Below are 23,621 nucleotides of genomic sequence, written 5' to 3' on the forward strand. Positions count from 1 at the left end.
GTCAAAATGTAAATGAGGTTAACCTGTGAAAAGCCCTAAATGCGAAGTTCAGGAATTTGACTTTGTCCTGGAGACATGGGGGGGTTCCTGAAGATCCTTGAGCAAGACTGGTTGATATTTTATAAATAAAATTTTGGCTTGAATTCACAATGCTATGGATTATGCATTAATATAACTTTGGAAAACTATTCAAATGAGAGTTTATTTTTATCTAGAAAAGCATTTAACTGGAGAGGGACTAAAAATAACATGTTTTTAAATTTGTAAATACCATTAAAGGTATGCAAAACTTAAACTCTAGTTTCTAGTGAAATGGTACCCAGCGGGGTTCTTTGATCAAGATTGACACAAAATTAAAATACAAATTATGATTGAAAAAATGTGTTCCTCTTATAAGGATAAACCTCTTAGTATTTATTAAGATAATAAGGTAGTATTTACTACTGCCTCTTACAGGTGGTAGTAAATAGTCCCCTCACCTATTGAAATCACAAAGGAATTGAGATAGATAAGTTATTAGACCCTTTGATTCTATTTTAAGAACTTGAAATCTTCCTCCTGGAATTTTTTTTAGTCTACACGTTCTAAGGGGAAGAAAAGTGTTTGCTAAAGAAATGTAAACTTTAAACACCACTATCTGATTATTGTAAATTTTAAAATAAGTCTTATGGTTACATGATTACTGAACTCAGGAACTCCTTGCATGCTTATATTAGGTACCTTTTCTTAATTGTGCTAAGTTTTGAAGAAATCTTGAGGCAGGCTTCCTGCTGTGATGGGGCTAAGTGAAGGGCAGGGGTAGGAGCCCTTAGACACATTCACCCTTTCCCCCCACAGGAAGCACAGGGTGAGTGCCCTTGAGAATGATAACAGGGATTCTTCCCTATCTCTTCCCACTTCTCCCACCTGAGTTATACCCCTTCTGTCCCCTGGGCCTGTGGAAAACCTAGAGCCCTGAGTGGGGGGTCAGCTATTATCCTCACAGTCCTAGAGGAGTAGAACTCATTATAATCAGGAGCCTAATTTCCACTACAAATAGGGGACCTAGATACAATTTTTTCAGACCAGACCTTTCACTTAATTCAAGCATCTACAGGGCTTGGCAATGTCCACGTACATTAGTAAGTACAACTCAAGTCTCAAGCCTGTGTGATGCCCTGGTTTTTGTAGCACATCAGTTTGGACTCTTTTTTTTTTTTTTTTAATTTTTTTGAGTTGGAGTCTCACTCTGTCGCCCAGTCTGGAGTACAGTGGCCGCTCCCAGCCACCGCAGCCTCAACCTGCTGGGCTCCGGTGATCCTTCCGCCTCAGCCTTCCAAGTAGCTGGAACTACAGGTGCGCGCTTCCATGCCTAGCTCATTTTTGATTTACTGTAGAGATGAGGTCTCACCAAGTTGCCCAGATGGGTTTCGAACCCGCGGGCTCAGGCAATCCATTTCACCTCAGCCTCCCAAGGCGCGGGATTACAGGCTGAGCCACCGAGCCCAGCTAGTTTGGACTCATTTAAAGTCAATGGCAGAAATCCCTTTGTTCCGTGTCTTCACAGCTGAAAATTAGGTAAGTGGGGGAGTTAAGAGGCTCAAGACCCCCCAGGAAAGCCGGCACCTGAGAAGGGAAGCTAGTTGTTCTCAATACTGAGATAATACTCCCTCAACCTACCACCTTACACATCGGGACTAAGGTCATTTTACATGTTGATTTTGCCACCTATCATATTAACCATCCTTTCTCTTTTATGTTATCTACAAGTGTGATAAAGCATATCTTTGAAACACCACCAGTGATTTTGCTATGGTAGACCATGGACATGCTGGAACTTCTTCATCCAACGTTTCATCTTATTTACCAGATTCCCCTTTATTTTCCAGAGAAACTTGATCAGAAACCCACTGGTTCAAAATACAAAGTAACCACTGGGAAAAATGATACCTAGAATTCACAATGAAAAAGATATTTCATTTGGTCCTTTCTAAAGTAACAGTTTTTCCTGACCTCCATATATTTATCAAGATTCTCGTCTTTTAAAGAGTAGGAGATACAGAAATCTCAAATCCAATTTCTGCTAGACCAGAACACTTTCGAAGACAACCTTAGGAGAAGGAAACTTACAAGAATAAACTGAGGAGAACACGGAGTTGATGCACAAGCCCCAACATCCAACCTCAACCCCTCTTTCGTAGATGAGAAACTCTGTGGAGTTGTGAGCACTATAGGGATCCCCATGATACACAATCTGAAAGAGAAGTTTAGAGTTGTTGAGATACAAATATAATGTGGTAGGGACCCCTTCTTACGCACTCGGCTTCTCCACCCTTGGGGAGCAAATGTCCCTGCCTGAGGGGCCCTTCCTGAGGTACAGAGCTCATCCTGTCACAACCAAGTCACCCTTTTCATTCTGTCACACCTCCATTCAAGGACCTGCTGGAAGTCTAATGCCTACTGCACTGAGTCTAAACAACACTCTCCTGGATCCTTGACATCTCTTTTTCCACCTCACATCTGGCCCCACTTGACTCAGGCAGTCCTGTCACACATCTTCTGGTACAGCCCATAGGGTTTGGACTCATCTCCACACATGCCATTCTTAGTCCTGCTAGAATGTTTTCTCCCTCTCTTATATCTCTTCTACTTACCCCTAAAGGTCCAGAGCATACTATGCCTCTTTTATGAAGCCTGCCATGATTGCTGTAGCTTACATTATTCTTTCCCTGTTTTGTATTTTATCAAGTACTGGTAAGCCCCATAGTGGACACCTCTAGTTGTCAGGGTTGCTGTAACATGCTTCTAGAACCCGTCTGTAAGCCAGCTTCTTGGCGGTACTCTTTCCTACACTCTTATTGTGCCCATCCTAGAGACTAGCCCACAAGAACCTTGACAGTTCCTGATGGAGGGGTTGATGTGTGAATCATTGAATGCATGTACAGACATGTTCATTACCTGGCCCATGAAATCTGTGAAGAAGAGCATGTTGGACAGGAAGGCAGTCCATCCAATGAGGTGGCTGATGCAAAGGTAGCGGTAGTGGGGAGGCATGCTCATCAGCGCCCTCAGCAGTGACCTCATGGTCATTGTCCTATGAGCCTGAAATAAAACATGAAACAGAGGTGTGACCTTCAGCGCATACACTCAGCCAATTGTGGGAGGGCACAGTACACAGTCATCAGTCAGTTGACACAGGGTCACTTTTTCTGGGCATGGCACTAGATTTCCAGGGAGTAGACTCACAGGTGCTACCGTGTTAAGCATGTGTGGCTGCTTATCAATTTCAGGCCCAAAATGGGGCTTTGGACTCAAGGGCAAAAAGACTGAGAATGATGCTAGCTTTGGGCCAAGATGTACAAGACATCCTATGCAGCCTATGTTTGAATGATAGAACTACTGCATAACGACAAAGCTCACAGATCTAAGTCAACTCTTAGATTATTGTAATTCTTGGGTCTCTTGACTCTGAGAGCATGATAGGCTGACTTCAAGATGGTCTGTCATGATCTCTGTCCCCTGATGTCATCCCCATGATAATGTTCTGTTACATGGCAAAGGGATTTTGCAGATATAGTTAAGGTTATTAATTAAAGTTACTAATCAGTCAACTTTAAATTAACAGAGATTTCCTAGATGACCCTAACCAAATCATATGAGGCCTTGAAAAGTAGAGAGTTTTATTCACCTGGTAGCAGAAGGAGAAGTCAAGGTGATTCAAGGCACAAGGATTGTTTGCCTTGAATGTGGAAAAAGCCACATAGAAAGACCTGAGAGTAATCTATAGAGACCGAGAGCAACTCCAGACCAACAGTCATTAGGAACCATAGTCCTATAATCACAGGAAATTTTTGCAACAACCTGAATGAACTTGGAGGCAGACTGTTCCCCAGTTGAGCCTCCAGATGAGAATGCAGCTCGGCCGACACCTTAATTTTAACCTTGTGAGATCCTGAGCACAGAACCCAATGAAGTGCAACCAGACTTCTGATCTGCAGAACTGTGAGATAATAAATTGATTTTTTTAGTTGCTAAATTTGTAATAATTTTTTATGCAGCAATAGAAAATTAATACAGGGAGCCAGATGATTCTCTCTACTCTTGGCCAAGTGTCTCCTTCAAGGATATTTCTCTGGATCCTGCCAGAAATTGACACATGTTAATGAACCTTATGTTAAGTTAGAAGCAAGAACAATGTAGAACTTAAATATGTATATTTATACACACACACATACACACACACACACACACAGGGTCATTAGCATGTCCATTGAAAATGTGTATTATGAAAAAGCTATGCATGAATTTTTAAAAATGTTTGCACCCAAATAAACTAATACTAATTTGTTATAACCTATCTAAACAGGATCTAGTTTGAGGTACTAAGAATAATAAGACATCATTTTGAAAAGAGTTTCTATCAAAGCAACATGAGTTCGGCTAAGATTGAAGCAAGAAAAAACATCAAATTTTGGGTGAATCTTGAGTGGAAGAATGGTGAAATTATTGATGCTTTACAAAAAGTTTATGGAGACAGTACCCTCAAAGAAATCAGCAGTTTACAAATAGATAACTCATTTTAAGAAGGGACGTGATGATGTTGAAGAGAAAGATCACAGAGGCAGATCATGCACATCAATTTGTAAGAAAAAGCTCACCTTGTCCATGCCCTAACTGAAGATAACCAACAATTAACAGCATAAATAATAGCTCACACCATAAACATTTCAACTGGTTCAGTTTTTACACAATTCTGACTGAAAAATTAAGGTTGAGTAAACTTTCCACTTCATGAGTGCCAAAATACTTGCTCCCAAAAGTTGCCAAGGAAAATTTAGGCAAGTGGGATTAAAATCCTAAAGCATTTCTTTGAAGAATTGTTAACAGGAGATGAAACATGGCTTTACCAGTATGATCTGGACGATAAAATACAATCAAAGCAATGGCTACCAAGAGGTAGAAGTGATCTAGTCAAAGCAAAAGCAGATTGGTCAAGAGCAAACATCATGGCAACATTTTGGGAGGATTCTTGGAGCATTTTGCTTATTGATTTTTTAGAAAGCCAAAGAACAATAACATCTACCTATTATAAGAGTCCTTGGAGAATTTAGCCAAAGCTTTTGCAGAAAAACACCCAGGAAATCTTCACCAGAGTTCTTCTTCACCATAACAATACTCCAGCTCATTACTCTCATCAAACAAAAACAATTTTGTGAAACTTTTTTTTTTTTTTGAGTTGAAGTCTCACTCTGTCGCCCAGACTGGAGTACAGTGGCCACTCCCGGCCACTGCAGCCTCGAGCTGCTGGGGCTCTGGTGATCCTTCTGCCTCAGGCTTCCAAGTAGCTGGAATTACAGGTGCTCGCTACCACGCTCGACTAATTTTTTGATTTATTGTAGAGATGAAGTCTCACCAAGTTGTCCAGGTGGGTCTCGAACCCGTGGGCTCAGGCAATCCACTCACCTCAGTCTCCCAAGGTGCAGGATTACAGGCTCAGCCACCGAGCCTGGCTCCTTTTGTGAAACTTTTTATGGGAATTCATTTGGCATCTACTTTACAGTCCTGATTTGACTCCTCTGACTTCTATGTTTCCTAATCTTAAAAATCTGTAAAGGGCACTCATTTTTCAATTTTTTAAAATTACCAGAACCTCAGTTCTTTAGGGTTAAATCTAATGTCTGGCATCAATGATTACAAAAGCATCTTGAACTTGATGGAGCTTATGTTGAGAAATAAAGTTTATATTTTTTATTTTTATCTTTTAATGCCATTTTTTTCATGAACTTTCTGAAGTCCCCTGTATATACACACATATATGAAAATGATATATGCTCTATATCTTTAATGTAGATTTATAATTTACATGTAAATTAATTTAAAATTTTAATTTAGTTTTAAAATGAGAGAGTGAGAAACCAAACTATTGACACAATTGTTTTGAAATATAAAGAATGAGACAGTCTTTAGCATATTGTCATATTAGAGAAGAAAGAAATCTCAGGACTATTAAGCAGTCAGCTGCCCTGAAGACACTAGGATCATAAACATCAACCATGGCAGGGTAATGGGTCATTTTTGTCTGATTTTTTTTAATTTTTTTTATTTTTTGAGTCCGAGTCTCACCCCATCGCCCAGGCTGGAGTGCAGTGGCATGCTCACAGCCACGCCAGTGTCAACCTGCTGGGCTCAGGTGATCCTTCCACATCAGTCTTCCAAGTAGCTGGAACTACAGGCGTGTCCTACCACACCCAGCTAATTTTTTTGATTTATTGTAGAGATGAGGTCTCACCAAGTTGTCCAGGCTGTACTTGAACCTATGGGCTCAGGCAATCCTCTCACCTCGGCCTCCCAAAGTGCTAGGATTACAGGCTTGAGCCACTGTGCCCAATCTTGTCTGGTTTTTATTTATTCTGAATCTTGACACAATGAAACTTAATCTTGGCTAGTTTATTTATGAGTGTCTACTGAGATTTTCTATTTTAACTATAACATCATATTAATTTATAACTGTAAACCTTATATGATCATGCTATTTTGTTGTGGAAAATTGTATTTATTAAGTTTTGTTGAATAAGTTGATTTTTTAAAAAAATCTATCTATCTTGTAGTATTTAACCCACGGACCATAATTTTATTGATTTTCTTATACTGAATCTGTATTTAAAACTACAGACATTCCCTTGGAGTTTAAAAAAAAACTTTTATACATGTAGAAAATAATACTGGTCAAAATAGGTGATGATTATAGCAGAAATGTAGTGCAGAATTACTACTTTCTCCTCAACCACAGGAAGCAGCAGCTAAAGATATAGCCCAGGGAACAAAAGTTGGGTTTTCTTGCCTCAAACAACATGGTTTATCTTCACTCTCCTTTCCCTTTCTCAAAATGCACAATTCCGAAAGTGAATCTGGTCAGCAAGTATTCAGCCTCATTCCAAATATTAATTTATGCTTCTGACATATACATAATTTTCATCCTGCTTTCATTGTTAACCTAATTCCTCCTTTCTTCCAAAAATAAATATGAGCTTTCAAAATGTGCCCAGTATTTCTGTAGAAGCTGGGAATGTAAATATTCAAAACCCCTTTGGGTATTTTAATTCAGAATGAAAATTCAGCTGGCATCTTATTCCTGACTCATCAATTCCCTTGGTAAAGCCTTTTCAATTGTTCTCAGCCCCTGGGAGTTGTTTTACTGCATTTCCTTGCACCACTGTCAGCTGGAGACTGGGTGGCAATGGATTTATAAGAGAAAAAGGCCCAAAGAACTTCACACTCAAAAGGAGACTATTTCACTGGTGAAGGGAGCAACTGCTGGCATGAAGGAATTGGAGACAGATTTTATGAAAAGTGGTATAAGCCCTGAAATAATTCAGACATCTTGCCATTGAAAAGAAAAATCTCAGTTCTCAAATTACATATACACTTTCATTTTGGAAAGCAATGACTTTGACAAACAATGACAGCCTTGCAGGCTTGGCCCTCACCCTGGCAAAATGTAGACTTCCATTGCTTAGCTGGAGACCTCCCAAGGCACACATTTGGAAGAGAAGTGTCAGATACTTGGTCTTGAGGCCAAGATGTATTACTCTGTGCTTTACTCTTACTTTAGTTTGTTGTTGTTGTGTTTTTATCCCAAATAACAAAACCATTCAGAGCCTACTGTGTTGTGTATGGGGCATGTAGTAGAAACTTAGTTATATTTGTTGTATATATTTTCTTATTTGTGTGGAGGATTTCATGCCTTTCAAAAGGCTCCCACTCACTTGATTTCATCTGATCATCACAACAGCCTCTGAGTGGATGAGACGACCTATACTGGGTGACTCTCGGAGGAGGGAACTCACAGTCTATCAAAGGGGCCATCAAAGAGGCAGATAATCTATCAGGGTAATATCTACTTATCTTCAGTAAAACCCCGCCTTGTTTTGTTTGTTAAACTATCACATTTTTTCTTTATTCTCATTATTTTATTATTTTTTCTTTATTTCCTGTCTATTATAGAAATTTTGGATCTACTGCGGGGTTAAAAAATAGAAAATTAAAACCTCCTGTTAGCCTATGAGGTTTTATTAGCCAGAGTTTTCATGTTTGGTATATTCCTTTCCATTTTTCCTCTGTGTGTGTAGCTTTTTTCTCCAAAATGGAGGTTGTTTTAGGCGTGTGTGTGTGTGTGTGTGTGTGTGTGTGTGTGTGTGTTTCCTGATATGTTTTAATTAGTCTTCAAAAACACATATATTTGTAAATGGTTGCATGGATCCTGTTGTATGGATAGTTCATGATTCTTCAGCTGCCTTGCAGAGTTGTACAGCCAGGGGGCTCCAGTCTAACTAGTAATCTCGAGTTCAGATTTGTTAGTGAAGGAAGGGCAGGGAGTGCAGGTACTTTCCCTCAGGCAGCCTGGTGTAGGGAAAGGTGATTGAACCAGGCCTCGGAAGAGCTAAACTCTCTTATTTTCTCCATCTGCTGTATGATCAAGATAAAATGAAGGCTTCATCCCAGTGACCTCTTAGTTCCTCCTGGTACTCTTATGGTTATGAAAAACACCGCACTCATTCTAAAATAGGAGCTACTGGTGGAATCAGAAGAATAGAAGATTATTCTCTTCCAAAGCATCAAGTGGCATGGGAGAAGGCACGTTGGTGCACTGTGGCAACTCAACTCTAAGGAGTCATGTTCAAAGAGTGAGGCCTCCTTTCAGCAAATTCACTTCAGTACTTTGCCAATTTGAATGGAAGCAGTGCTGAAGTTTACTTCTGCATTGATTTTTGAAAAAAATAAGCAAACGAATAGGGCAAACAGTACTTGAGCGAGCACGTAATTTTGGGAAAAGCTGTTTACAGATTTTTGTAACTAGCAGCTAAGATTTACTGCTTTTATTCATACACATAATTGAATAAAGGGAAATTAGGTTTTCTACAGACTATACAGACTATAAGTAGCAAAAATACTTTTTAAAATACCATTGAAAGAAAGCACAGTTTTTAGATTTTATACATCACTTAGCTAAATGCAGTGCAGTATCGTAGATTGGGTCCTAGAACAGAAAAAAGGACATTAGTGGAAAAATTGATGAAATCCAAGTAAGTCAGCTGTTTATTTAATAGTATTGTACCACTGTTAATTTCTTTGTTTTTGACAAATGTGCGTGGTTATTTAAGATGCTAACATTAGGGGGAGCTGGGAAAACATAGACAGGACCTCTCTCTACTATCTTTTTAATTTTAATTTTTGTAAATTTACAGCTATTCAACAATTAAGCATTTATTAAGAAAGTAAAATAACACATAGTCACACTTTGCAAAATGACAACTCTTTGGGGTGGGCAAAGTCTGTGGTGTTCCCTATTAGTCTCCTGATGTTCCATACTAGCCCTGGTGAGGGCAATTCATAGGTATGGAATGAATAATTGAATGAACCACACATACAGTGTGACTCAGACTTATAATTCTTATTATTCCCAAATAAATTCCAGCAAGAGCCATGGTCATTTTTGCTTCATTCGTTCAACAAACAACTAATGGAACATTCTGTTGCCAGCTTCCTGCATGCCAGGCATTGAGGAAAATGTCAGGGATGAGAAAGGACCAGAGGCCCCCGCTGCCCTTGGGGAGTTCCCTCGACATGGGATGGGGGGGAGAAAATGCTGAAAAGTCACCAAATAGGCACAGTGTGTGAAATGGCTCTAATGAGGACTGAACGCCATTATATATAAACCAAAAATAGGAGGCCCGCATTAGGGAGCCTGGGGAAGGCAATATAATCCTCAGAAATGAGTAGGAGTTCCCAGACAGCAATACAGCAGAGGGCATGAAGATAATTAAAACTGTACTCATTTGAAAATATTCAGTAACCCATTTTTTCCATTCTTCTTAATTATTATTTTAATTTTTTCTTTTTTTAGTTGGAGTCTCACTCCATCACCCAGACTGGAGCGCAGTGACACACTGATGGTCACCCCAGCGTCGACCTGCTGGGCTCTGGCGATCCTTCTGCCTCAGACTTCCAAGCTGGAACTACAGGGTGCATGCTACCACACCTGGCTAATTTTTTATTTATTGTAGAGACGAGGTCTCGCCAAGTTGCCCAGGCTGGTCTCAAACCCACGGGCTCAGGCAATCCACTCGACTCAGCCTCCCAAAGTGCTGAGGTTACAGGCTGAGCCACCGAGCCTGGCCTTCTTAATTATTAAAAATGCAGAAGCCGGGTGCGGTGGCTAATGCCTGTAATCCCAGCACTTAGGGAGACCGAAGTGGAAGGATTACTTAAAGCCAGGAGTTCGAGACCAACCTAGGAAACAGTGAGACTCCTGTCTCTACAAAAATAAAATAAGGAATTGCAGCTTACTGGCACTTTGGGAGGCCAAGGCGAGTGGATTGCCTGAAACTACGGATTCAAGACCAGCCCGGACAGCTAGGTGAGATATTGTCTCTATGGTAAATAAAAAATTAGCCTGGCATGGGTAGCATGCGCCTGTAGTTCCAGCTACTTGGAAGGCTGAGATGGAAGGATCTCCGGAGCCCAACAGGTCGACGCTGGAGCGGTAGTGAGCATGCTACTGCACTCCAGCCTGGACGATGGAGTGAGATTCCAACTCAAAAAAAATTTTTTTTAATAAATAAATAAATAAAAATTAGCCGGATGTGGTGGTGCATTCCTGTAGTCCTGACTACTCAGGAAGCTGAGGTGGGAGAATCACGTGAGCCCAGGAATTTTAGGCTACAGCAGGCAATGGTTGTACTACTACACTCCAGCCTTGGTGACAGAGCAAAATCCTTTCTCTAAAATAATAAAAATAATAATTGTTATTATAATTATTAAAAATGCACTTACCAAATCCTCTCTGCCCCAGCACATCACATTTGCATAGATTTTAATTCTGAATTTGTGATGTTTTAAAAAAGAAGGCATATTTATACAATACTTATTATTTGGAAATCACTGAGCTAGGTGTTTTCACCTGCAATACTGTATTTAACACAGAAATTCTCTATAAGGGAGAAAGCAATTATCTTCAATTTACAGATGAAAAAACGAGTTCAGCTGTGTTCATTTATCCAAGGTTGCTCATCCACCAGGATGAGGAGCTAGTGCGTCATCAGGAACTAACCAATTGGCCCCAATACTTGTTCTCCCTTTTTTATGAGTAATGGAAGTTTCAGCTAGGAGTATGGCCTGCAACTCAATCACTGTATTCTCTATTCTACTTGCAGCTTGATGTGGCCACGTGATTAAATTCTGGACAATCATCTAAGTAGGCAAGCTGAAGTGATGTTTACAACTTTTGAGTTATGTCACTTAGGGGAAGGAACATGTCCTTCCCTTTCTTCTTTCCTGCAGGCAGAAATGTAGACACAACAGCGATTACTGGAGAAGGCATTTTGTATCTCAGAATGAAAGCACCATGTTAAAAACACAGAGCAATTAAACAGAAGGGATTCGGTCAGAACAATCCATTTGGATTTTTATAGGAGAGGGAAGTAAGCTTACATCTTATATAAGCCATTGTTATTTGGGGTCTCCTATACTCTAATTCATTGAGGAGTCATGGTTGAGACTCTTCCAAAGTTCTTGCCCATTCACTAACCAACACTTTTGGTAGTCCCTAGCAAGTTTTGTTGAGATGAGATCTCACTATGTTGCCCAGCTGGTCTTAAACTCCTGGGCTCAAGTGATCCTCCCATCTCAGCCTCTTGAGCAGCTAGAATGACAGGTGTGAGCCACCATGCCAGCCTTCTAGCAACTTTTATCTTGTATTTACTACCTCCCCCCAATTTTTGCCAGTTGTCTCTCAAACCCCGTTACAACTTGTCTTCCAAATTACACATCTCCTAAACAACTTGTGACCTTTGGAACAATCCCTAATCACCAAATCCAAGTGATTCTCCCAGTCTTTGTACCATCTAGCTCTTTAAGGACCACTCTCTCCACCCGACCTTTGCAGTCACTCACGCAATTCTCCCTTGACTTCCCTTTATTCAGTTACTGGCACCTCTCCTTCCTTCCATCCTCGTAGCTATCATCTATCTATCTACCTACCTATCTATCTATCTATCTATCTATCTACCTATCTATCTATATCTATCATCTATCTATCTCTTGGTTTAAGTGTCATCTTTGAATCTCTCATGGCTCTCGCTCTCTCTCTTTCTCTCTCTCTCTCTCCCCCTAACTTAAAACCTACCTTTTTTTTCCTACTTGCCAAGTTTGCCCATCCTGGTATCCCACTAGCAGCTGAAATAAACTTCATTGATGCCTCCATTTCTCAGCCTCTGTGTATACAACCAGTTACCCTGTTCTTTGCTTTATTGTCCTAATATCTCTCACACTTCACCCATCTTTTATTCTCATTACCAGTTCCCTGACTCAGGCTCATTATTACTTCTTATCTGGGATCATTATGACCCCCCTCCTAGGTATTGTTTTATCCTGTACAGTCAGCAGCCAGATTAATATCCAAAAAAAAGCAGCATCAAGCATCCTCTGCTCTACTAGTTTTGATGGACCTCCATCAAATTTCAGTTCCTATGCTGACATTCAAAAGCATCCGAGGCCTATCTGCAAATTGCTTTAGTTCTCATTTTACAAACTCTATATTCTACTGTATAGAATAGAGAGTTCCTCTAAACGTGCTTCATAGTTTTTTTTTTCTTTAAAAAAAAACTGTAACTTTCCTGATGCTCTTCTTCTGCCAGAAGTATTCTTCTATCAAATATTTACCTATTCAATTCCTAACATCATTCAACTCAAAAGTGATCTCTTCCATGAAGCTTTCCACTATTTGCTTAGACACAATCTTTCCCTTGAGTGGCAATTGTTATCACATTGCTTGTAGCCACCTTGGAAAGTGCCATTTGGATCCCCTGCTGAAGAAAGCACAGTTTACTCACAGCTCCAATGACTGCCTCTCTGGAACCAGCCGCTGTTCCTACCAAGGCTACCCTTTCCCTAGCTGCTTCCAGGCAGTGACTAAGCAAGATGGAGGGTACTATTGCTAGTCTGTCCCTGCAAGAGTTGGAGTTCCTCTAAGGGACAACTTTGGCTGGAGAACTCCCCATTGGCCTACTGAAACTTTTTTATAAGAACTATACCACATCTGTGAGGCTTCCTGCCCATTCCCTTCTTCTTTCATAGGTATTTGACTTGCATGATGATCTGAAGACTTTCCCCATCAGTTTCTGCTTCTTCCCCCTGTCTCCTTCATGCTGTTTTCTCCAATGAATCTCTTATATGTCAAATTCTGTCTTGGTACCTATTTTTTAGAGTTTTCACAGAGTTTACCATGTTCTTCCTTAGATTATGACTAATGGTATAAACGGTTTGTGCTGCCTGTTAGGCTGTAAATTCCTGGGCATAGGAACTGGGCATTAGTCAATTTTATGGTCCCCAAATACCCACTACAGTGCTTTGCACATAATCAGTACCTAAAGCTGTTTTTTAAATATATATTGATTATAATATACTTATGTAAAGTTTAAAAAGGATGTCTACATACTTTCTTAGTTGAATATCCCAATAATTCTTAAAAATAGACTGGCCAAGTCAACAAGAGAAGTCGGCCTTATAAGAAGATGAGATTCACTGCTTGTTTGAAAGTTGTTAGAGTCCAGATTGTGTTCCCTGTTTGTGGTTAGAGCACTCAATATTCTGCCAGGCTCATAATTACAACATCTAAACCTAACACCTTGCTACATGGTGGGAACCACTTTAAGTAACTTTACATTGATTAGCCCATGTAACCTGCTCAAAACTCCTGTAGGTAGCTGTAATTATTTTCTCTTTAACAGAAATGTAAATGCCTAAGGTCATACATTCCAGGGGTGGTAGAGCCAGAACTTAAACTCCCATTCTTTTAATCTTTAGGCTATCCTACAACAAGTAACTATTAGTTATCTGTTGAATAAATAATAAAGGTCAGCACCTAGAGGAACCAGGATTTGAACCCAGGTCTTCTACAATCTTTTTGTCAATGAAGGAGTCCTTTGTACTATGTCCCCGAGGTACTGGAATTCAAACTCAGTTTGAAGGGGGGTGCAATTGTTTCATCAGTGCTGACTAATAGAACTTTCTGCACTGATGGAAATACTCTATATCTGCATTGTTCCATACTGTAGCTACTTGCCCAATGGGACCATAGAGTATTTGAAATGTGGCTAATGCAACAAGGAACTGAAGTTTTAATTTTGTTTCATTTTAATTCATTTAATTTAAATAGCCTCATGGTCAGCATAGTTCTAGTCTCTTCTCTGACCATTTCATCTAAACCTGATCTCTAGCATTTAATTGAATTTTCTATAAAAATTTAAGCAAATTAATTCACCATGCAATTCACTGAAAATGGACTAAAAGGAATATTCAATCAACTCAGGACACATAGGTTCAATGTGCTCAACCCAGTCACCAACCTATGGATGCTGCCATTTGAAGAAACAAATTTATAATTTATAATCCTAATCTAAGAGGGCATTTCTTCTGGCCTGAGGATGATTCCAGATTTCTCTTATAGCCCAACCTTTTTCGGTTGACTTTATCTTCCCTGGTTTTCAGCTCTGAAATGAGTAAGAGACAGGAGGCAAATATGGACATTGTTCTTTGAGGCACAAAATTTTAATTCCATGGGATAATCCTACTGGGGATTTGGGAATTCAATTTGACTCCACAAAACTCTTCACATCAAATAAACAAACAAAACAAAGAATAAAAAAATATATAAAAATCCAATAAAAAAACAGAAAAGAGTGAAAGAGCAAGAATATGTTTCCCACATAAAGAAAAAAAGAATGTGCATCTTTACCTGTTCAGCATGATTTTTGTTTTTTTCTCTCTGCATTGCTGGCTCGGGATTTATATAACCATTTTTAACTTTCTCAATAGAACCATATTCATACATTCCATCTGATGACAGTGTAGGTTCCTGGAGGGCTTGCTGTGGGAAAATGTCCTTTGCAACATCTCTAAGTGGGGCTTCAGGAATACTGCACAGATGAACAATAACACAGAAAGTGAGCACCAAGGAGGAGAAGAAGAACATGACCTGGTATTCTGAGCCCAGCACTCTTCCCAGTTCCAGATGGGCCCAGTCTATGGCCCCCAAAACGTAACCCAGGGCACCTCCAAAACCTGGAAGGCAAGAAAGAGAGGTATCAGCATATTTGGCAAACCATCTTTCATTTACCTCATGCATGGACCCACCCCTTCAGTGGGAAAACGCCCCAAGGACCCCAAAGGCAATCTGGAGATGACTGGAGAGGCAATACAGTGAGAGGCTGAGATACCCGCAGCCAGACAGTATAGGTAGGTTCAAGTTCTGGCTCTAGCATTTACTGGCTGTGACCTTGGACTTCCTTATCTATAACAGCGTGGTAATAATGAAAGCATAACCTACCAGTAGGTTCATGATTTGAAAATAGAAAGTGTTCAGAGTAGTGCCAGACACACAGCAAGTGCTTAGTAAATATTGCTGCCATCTAACCCACTATGGCCTTTCCAAACTGTACTCTCTATGTTGCTTTTGAACTTAAACCCAGACCCGAAAGAGCCTCGGAGAAAACCAATTTCTGGCAGCAATAAAATTAAATTACTTGTATTGTAATTTCTCTATTATTAAGCCTGGGATGATGCAAGCCTGCAGAGATCAAACAGCCTCAAAAGCTGTCTTTTTTCCTTTATGAGAAGCTCAAGGTACTTGTTCCCAGTTGATAGCTACATAAATAACAAGAACAAAAGTTTAAAAATGAATTTTTGCTTCAACCTGAAGACTTTTTGGTACTTGCTTTTTCTGCTCATGCTTAAACACAGTGTCACTTGAGGGACACTGAGGAAAAGGTCCTCACAATCTGTCTCTTCCTAATGACTCAGTATTTGAAATCCCATTATTAGTTATTAATTCCTTTGAGTTTGTTTGAAAATGCAGGCGTTCCTGTTACAAACAAGACATTATACATCCAAGCACCAAATTAGTAATTATTCTTCAGATGTTCCTTTTCATGCAGACACTAGTGATTTCTGATAAGGAGATATATCATAGGATGCCTAGGGAGATGAGAAGCTGAATGCCAAACACATCTTCTACATATGTTACAGCTTATGTAGGGCTGATCCTCCTGTCAAAAACCATTAAATACCTGACTCTCATCACACCTTACCAAACACACTTATTTACCTGAATAGATCAGCTTTTTTTTTTGTTTTTATTTTCCTTGTGTGAATGAAGTCTCCATTTTATTTCTCAGATAAAGACAATATCCTCATAGATCAGGCAATCAAGGAAGAAAACAGAACTTGAGAAGTTCCTATCACTTACCCTAAACACCTCAACTTACATAAACCTGACTCTAAGAACTCAAGCCTGAATGCAAGTACCATTTATTCCAAAATATCAAATCCCAATTTATTCAGAATAGTGAGAGAATGAATGATTTTGGTTAGTTGCAATTTTTTTTTTTTTTTTGAGTTGGAGTCTCACTTCATCGCCCAGGTGATCCTTCTGTCTTAGCCTTCCAAGTAGCTGGAACTACAGGCACACGCTACCATGCCCAGCTAATTTTTTGATTTATTGTAGAGAAGAGGTCTCGCCAAGTTGCCCAGACTGTTCTCAAACCCATGGGCTCAGGCAGTCTCCTCACCTTGGCCTCCCAAAGTGCTGGGATTACAGCCATGAGCCACCATGCCTGGCCAATTAGTTGCAATTTAACATAAAGACTATCAACTGATAGCAACTATCTTATCATTAGATTTCAAAAATAGAGCATTACTAGCATGCCCAGAGCAGCAAAGTGTTTTAAGGCAGAATTATAAGAAATTTTGGCCAATGAGGTCCAGTGAAATTAGATATATATTATCTGGCAGCAAGAAATTTATAGTCTAGTTATGGACTATGGCATATACATAAATAGATAAATAACAGATGATAGTGAAATGCCCAGGACCTGAAAGAAAGGGGAAGTCCCCAAGGCAACTCTATGACTGATTCAAAAGGAAGTCCTGGGATTTGTGGTACCTCTAACCTTCATTAGACAATGACTCTCTTTATTCAATTGTGGAGATGCAGAATGTGTCAGAAATCATGTGTCAAGCCAACACTCAGGAAATAAGAATGTATTAAATACCCCCTCTTCTCCCATTATGACAACCAAAAATGTCTCCAGACATAGCCAAATGTCTCCAGGCCAAGGGGTTGTAAAGTGGCCCTTAGTTGAGAATCCCTGACCTAAATCAACCCTCTGACAAACTTACACATTCTTTTTTGAAACCATTATTTGTAAACAGATCAGTGGTTGTCATATTGTCATTCAATTATCCTACCACTTATGCCTCTGTCTTTCAAATTTATTGTTCCACTGAGCATTTCTGGTTGCCTCAGCTGGGGAAATGTAGAAGAGAGGAACCTGTCCATTTGAAGGAATTGATATGTGAAATAATCCACCACTGTGCAATGAAATGGTAGTTTTATCTTATGAATAAACATATACACATATAAGTAAAATGATGGATTTATATTAGAGATTGATTTTAATCATTGAGTCCTAAAAATGGAGGGCTTCCTAGCCCAGTTGTATGTCTACTGGTTTAGTTTAGTTTCATACATATTTACTGGGCACTAAATATGTAAAACTTCTGGGAATATAAACATAAATAAGACACCGATCCCATTCTCTTTCCCAGAAGGTGGTTTCAAGTGGTGCAGCAGATAAGTGGGAGAAGCTACTTTCAAAAACCCATAATAAATGACAAGCAAGAACTGTGAGCTGGGCACTTGAAAAGTATAGAAGAATTTCAAGGAGTCAATTATTGGTGCTGTGTTAATTGAATCAAGATAATGTTTATTAATATTTATTATAGAATTCTTCTTAATTAGCAATGAAATTTATAAGACTTCAGTATATCAATGAATCCAAACATTTTAGCGATATAAGGAAGTTTGGAGAATTAGACAAGAAAATTACAGACTACCGTGATTCAGTGATGGAAAAAGCACAGAAGGAATTTAGAATCATGCTTGATTTCCAATCTCAACTTCATGCCCTCTAGTTATGAGATCTTGGACACATCTCCTCTGAAAAACAAGTGTGATAAATTCTCTCTCATCTGAGTTTAATGAGGGTTACTGCAATAACCCACATCAAACATCAGCACATAGGTGCCAGAAGCAGGCCCCAAGCTGAGCCCCCTGCTGACTTCCTATAGAAACCCTAATTCTGAAGCCTCTTCCAGAAGCAGAAGACAGCTACTGCACTGAACTAGCTGAAGGCAATCTGCCTGGAACTGGCTAAAAGGATTTAGTTATTCTAGACCCAGCTATTAGAATTGGTGGATCTCCGAAGACTGCGACCTGTTGTGGCATGTGGCAGGTATTACCAAAAAAAAGTGTCTCAAATATGGAAAGAGTAAAAATTGCAACTGCCTGATTTTTAAAATATCATTCTAGGGACGTCTTCTTCAACTTTAATGTGCACACAAGTCATGTGGGCATCTTGTTAAAATGTAAGTGCTGCTTCTAAAGGTCTAAGGTAGACCTGAGACTCTGCATTCCTTTCAAGCTTCCCAATGACACCAATGCTGGTGGTCTAAGTCACAGTGGCGACTCTGTGTATCCAGGTGACAGAGCAGTTTCCAACAAACGTGCCCTACCCACATATGACATCCTTGGAACATGTGACTTTCTTCTCATAGGATATTTGACCAACAATCCACAACTGATAAAGCACAATGATTTGCAGTCCTGTACAATGAAGGTAATTTGCAGACATTAATAGAATTATAGGATTTGCATCAAATTTTATAGTCTGGTAGAGAAATTATTCCAAAAGTATTACAAAGAATTATAGTTTTATTAACTTATAGAAGATTAATCAGGTTTTTATTTAATCTAGTATTTTTTTATTTTGCTAAACACACACACACACACACACACACACTTTTTCCTACAATGGGGAGGCCAGGCTCGGTGGCTCAACCTGTAATCCCACGCTTTGGGAGGCCGAGGTGAGTGAATTGCCTGAGTCCCCGGATTCAAGACCCACCTGGGCAACTTGGCAAGACCTCATCTCTACAATAAATCAAAAAATTAACTGGGCGCGGGCGGAAGGATCGCCAGAGCCCAGCGGGTCGAGGCTGCGGTGGCCGGGAGCGGCCTCTGCACTCCAGTCTGGGTAACAGAGTGAAACTCCAACTCAAAAAAAAAAAAAAAAGAACCTGTGTAACAAGAACCTATTCTTATGTCTTCCCCATTGGTTCCCTCATTAATCATTTAACTTAAAACCTTGACACAAGTTACGAGTAGTTACAAGTTACTTTGAGAATTACCAGCACTCTCTTCTCTTAGAGAGGGCAAAACAATAAGAACACAACAAAGAAAACAAGCTAAACAGTTTTCTTTGTCCCTCATCTTGGCGAGACCTCATCTCTACAAAGCTACTGTGAGATGTTGCTGCAAGTTACAACAGTACAACAGAATGTGCCAGGAGGGTAAAGTGGGCCACTGGGGGAATTATTCTAATAGATATTAAAACACAGGAAAAAAACATTTAAACTGTATCTCTTTACACCTACAGATATGCTGAGGGCCAGCAGAGGGCTGTAGGAATTCACTGAAGGATTTTCTTTTGCTTCCTTGGCTTAAGCCAAGAATTTTATCTTTAAGGATAGTCTCACAAACAAAGCCTGGTTGTCTGAGCTGCAACAAAAGATAATCATTTTACCGTTTTACTGCCTCTCACATCTATAACCAGACTGCATTTATCTCTATGACCAAGATCAGCCTCACTGGGGCCCCTGGAACCAATCACCAGGCTATTGGGCAAGCCATAAGATGAACATTCTCAGGACATCTGCTGCCACGTTAGATAACAAGCCTTTAGAGAGAAAGGCCAGAAGCGGTACAGCTGGCTACTTCCTCAAAGAGCAAGGCTGTGCTATCAGACTCAGACTAGAGCTGACCTCATGAAAATAAATGGCTTTGGCAGACAGATGTCATATTTCACAACTAATGATACAACTTGAATAATGGTTCATCCTAGAAGAAGTCCAAGTATACAGAAATATGTGTAATTTTTTTCATTAGTCCACAACTATGATAAGTAAAGTGGGAAACTGAGGCACTGGCAGAACCAGGACCAAGGAATCTATAGGACCAAAGAAACTCAAGAGAGTCTGCTAAGTCAGACTCTGTGCCTACCTTGTACCTGTGATTGCTTCCTGCATCAGGTGTGTGGGTTAGCAAGCTCAGTGTCGGGGTAACATAGCTCTAGTCAAGAGAGCTAACTGGATGCTGCTGGCTACTTTATCCTGGAAGGAAGACAGACTAAAGATCCCCCACATTCCCATGGAGTTCATGAGAGGGTAATTCTGATTCTTTTCTACACGTTGAGAAAATAGCAATGAAAGTGTCAGATTAGGGACCGGGCTCGCTGGCTCAGCCTGTAATCCCAGCACTTTGGGAGGCCAAGGCAAGTGGATTGCCTGAGCCTGAGGGTTCGAGACCAGCCCAGGCAACTTGGCGAGACCTTGTCTCTACAATAAATAAAAATTATCCGGGTGTGGTAGTGCACGCCTGTAGTTCCAGTTATTTGGAAGGCTGAGGTGGAAGGATGGCCAGAGCCCAGCAGGTCGACACTGGGGTGGCCGTGAGCGTGCGTGCCACTGCACTCCAGCCTGTGTGGAGTGAGACTCCAACTCAAAAAAAAAAAGTGTCAGATTAGATATATGGTTTATACCTATCCCCATCATATACATAACAAATCCTGGAGAGTTAACTTAAGTCTCAGCTACTGTGGGGGGGGAATAGGGGGTGTGTGCGTGTGTGAGCACACATGCACATGCGTGTACTTGACTCCTTTGTCAGTGGAAATTGATGGAACAGACATGACCCCTTCCTGGAGGCTGAATCAATCAAAATCAATCAAAATGACACACGTACTCTGGTCAAAGAAGGAAGACACAAGCTGATCTGATCTTTACTCTTCAAAGATAGAAAGATAATATGAGGCCAGGCTCAGTGGCTCAGCCTGTAATCCCAGCGCTTTGGGAGGCCAAGGTGAATGGATTGCCTGAGCCCGTGGGTTCGAGACCTGCCCGGGCAACTTGGCGAGACCTCATCTCTACAATAAATCAAAAATTAGCCGGGCGTGGTAGCGTGCGCCTGTAGTTCCAGCTACTTGGAAGGCTGAGGCAGAAGGATCGCCAGAGCCCAGCAGGTCGAGGCTACGGTGGCCGGGAGCGGCCACTGCACTCCAGTCTGGGTGGAGACTCCAGTCTGGGTGGAGCCTCCAACTCAAAAAAAAAAAAAAAAAAGAAAGAAAAGATAATGTGAGATAGATCATAGATAATGTGTTTAACATACTGCTCACTCTTTCCACCCACCTATCTCTAATCCTAGTATTTTATTCCCCCCACTGGGCCCTTCCTTCTTTTAAGGTTGGCCAGGATGCCTCTTTGCTTTGAGGACAGGATGTGAAATAGAGATCAGATAAATAAGAGTGGGCTTCCTTGCTTCTGAGTTTCAAAAGCCCTAAGACTCTAAAGTCCTAGAGAGTAGATTCAATAGAAAAAGTGTTTTAAGAACAAAATTTTCCAGACTAGTCAGGACATTCATGAAGAGTACATATGTTGGCAAATCCCTAAGCTGGTAGTGGTTTTGCCGCCTGCTTGATGGGCCTAGCTGGGGCTGGAGGGTAGGAGGTAAGGAACAGAACCGCCCCTGGATGACTTGGAGGTATCCAAGAGCAGAAGGGAACAGTGCCTCATTTTCTGATCAGATCTCAGGAAAGCAATAAGAACTCCAGGAAGTGGCTGTGCATTGGGTCTAGATAGATGAGCTTATTGTGTGTCAGCCTTTGCTCTAAGAGCTTGCTTAAAGATTAGAAATGGTTGCAAGTTCAATTCATTGGCCTGGTTCTAGATCCATATGTGGCTACCCTGAGTTCTCTCTGAGTCCACAGAACTCATACTTTCAGTTCTGAGTTGGAATGGCTCATTGTGATGTGAAATACTTTGCAAAATGCTTTAACTCCTCCTAGTGGTGACCAAGGAGCACAGAGTACAAATGCTAGAGTAATAAAGCTCAGGACTAGAGGTCACAAACTGAGTCCCTCAGCCCTTGTGAGCCATTGCAAATCTTCTCAGCCCCCACCTGCCTTCCTTGCTCCACAGTTGCTGCAGTGACCTATTCAAAACCAGCTTTGGTCAGCTTTGCACAGGTATATCTGGACAGTGCCTTTTTTCAGGGAACCCACACACAGCAGAGATCCAGTGCTCACAAAACCCTTGAGACCATCCTGTCAGTGGATACTAAATTAATCCCCCCCCCACAGATGGAGAGCTCTGAGCTGCTCTTCATGAGGTGCCACAGAGGGTCCTGGTGAGGCCCTTAAAGCAAAAGCCAGCTCTGTAATGTTTATTGATTGGCCTGTTTCACTTAACCATTTCCTTATCTTGGTCTCTAGAATTCCTTCCCAAATAAGCTATCTGCATACAAACCTCCTCTGGGGCCCAACTTTTAGAGGAATCTAGACAAAGACATGAACCACATCTTTGATCAGCTGGTCAACTGGTTAGCTGGTTGGTTGGTTGCGTGGTGGATGGTTGGTTTGTTGGTTTTTGCCCCCAGTCTACCACTAACCAGCTGTGTGACCTTGGGTTAGGCACATTACCACTCAGCAAGACAGCTGAATCATTGGGAAAATAAGGATGTTAAAATAGAATATTCATTCCACCTATGTTTTTTTGAGCTCCTCTGTACTCCAAGCACTATTTAAAGCAGTGGTAATAAAGCAATGGACAAGAAATAACTGCCCTTGAGGAGATTATGCGTTGGCTGGAGAGGCAGTCAATAAGCAAAAAAATAAAGGAATAAGAAATATAATGTCAGGCAATAATGAGCACATTTGTGAGGAGGGGTTATGTGACTCGAGTAATAAAACAAAGAGATAACCAAGCCAAATGGTCCCTGGGAAAGCGCTTTCAAGCAGAGGAAAGAGTGATGGAAAAGCCTTCCAGGTTCCCTCTTCTCTAACCTACCCTAGAGAGTCTTTAAAAGTTGTGTTGATTGCATTTGAATGAAAAGGAGGTGGTAGTTTGGCAATATTAGCTGTTTTGTCCTAAGTCACCCTTGTCACAATCTGAAATTCCAGTATCTTTGGTTTCTGCCCTGGCCACATCCTTTCCAAGATGTCTGAATAAGGAGATGTGAAAGTCTGCCACGGGTGGAAACTTCAAAGGGAACCCTGTGGATGAAACGAAACCACTCATGCAGTGATTATTCATGAATGAGAAAAGGTTAAAATATCCTCAAACATGAATCAAGGCTCCTTGCCACTGTGTAAAAGATTTAGTCAAAAGAGCCCGTGTCTCAATTCCATTTCTAAGACTCTTTTCTTAGTTCTTAACTATTGCTAATCAGAGTATTCGTTACATGTTAGCATGTTGGCGCATACTTTGAAGTACGAAAAAAGGCAAAAGCTTAAAAGAAGCTGAACCTAACAAGTTACCCATTCTTCTTCCAACAATATACACAGGGCAAGTTGGCAAGTTCCTCACTGAGACATTACAACTAAAACCTTTGCAGGCCTGGTGAGGAGAGAGGAAATCGAGTTAATGAAATATTTGGTGTTTAATTCTTTTAGATGGGGTCTTGCGCTTTGTCT

General features: G+C 40.6%; 1 protein-coding gene across 1 annotated transcript in view; it reads right to left on the reverse strand.

Annotated features, from left to right (window-relative positions):
* Positions 1-23,621, reverse strand: part of SLC45A2 (solute carrier family 45 member 2) — a 39,032-nt gene that overhangs the window by 6,458 nt on the left and 8,953 nt on the right. Inside the window, exons 3-5 of the mRNA XM_008060633.1 lie at positions 14,774-15,099; positions 2,938-3,081; positions 2,110-2,233 (exon numbers count right to left, since the gene is read on the reverse strand). Of these exons, the coding sequence (XP_008058824.1) occupies positions 2,110-2,233; positions 2,938-3,081; positions 14,774-15,099 (594 nt within the window). The remainder of the gene's footprint in view (positions 1-2,109; positions 2,234-2,937; positions 3,082-14,773; positions 15,100-23,621) is intronic.

Source organism: Carlito syrichta, unplaced genomic scaffold, assembly GCF_000164805.1.
Source record: "Carlito syrichta isolate Samal-C Ts95f unplaced genomic scaffold, Tarsius_syrichta-2.0.1 Scaffold304682, whole genome shotgun sequence".
NCBI lineage: Eukaryota > Metazoa > Chordata > Mammalia > Primates > Tarsiidae > Carlito > Carlito syrichta.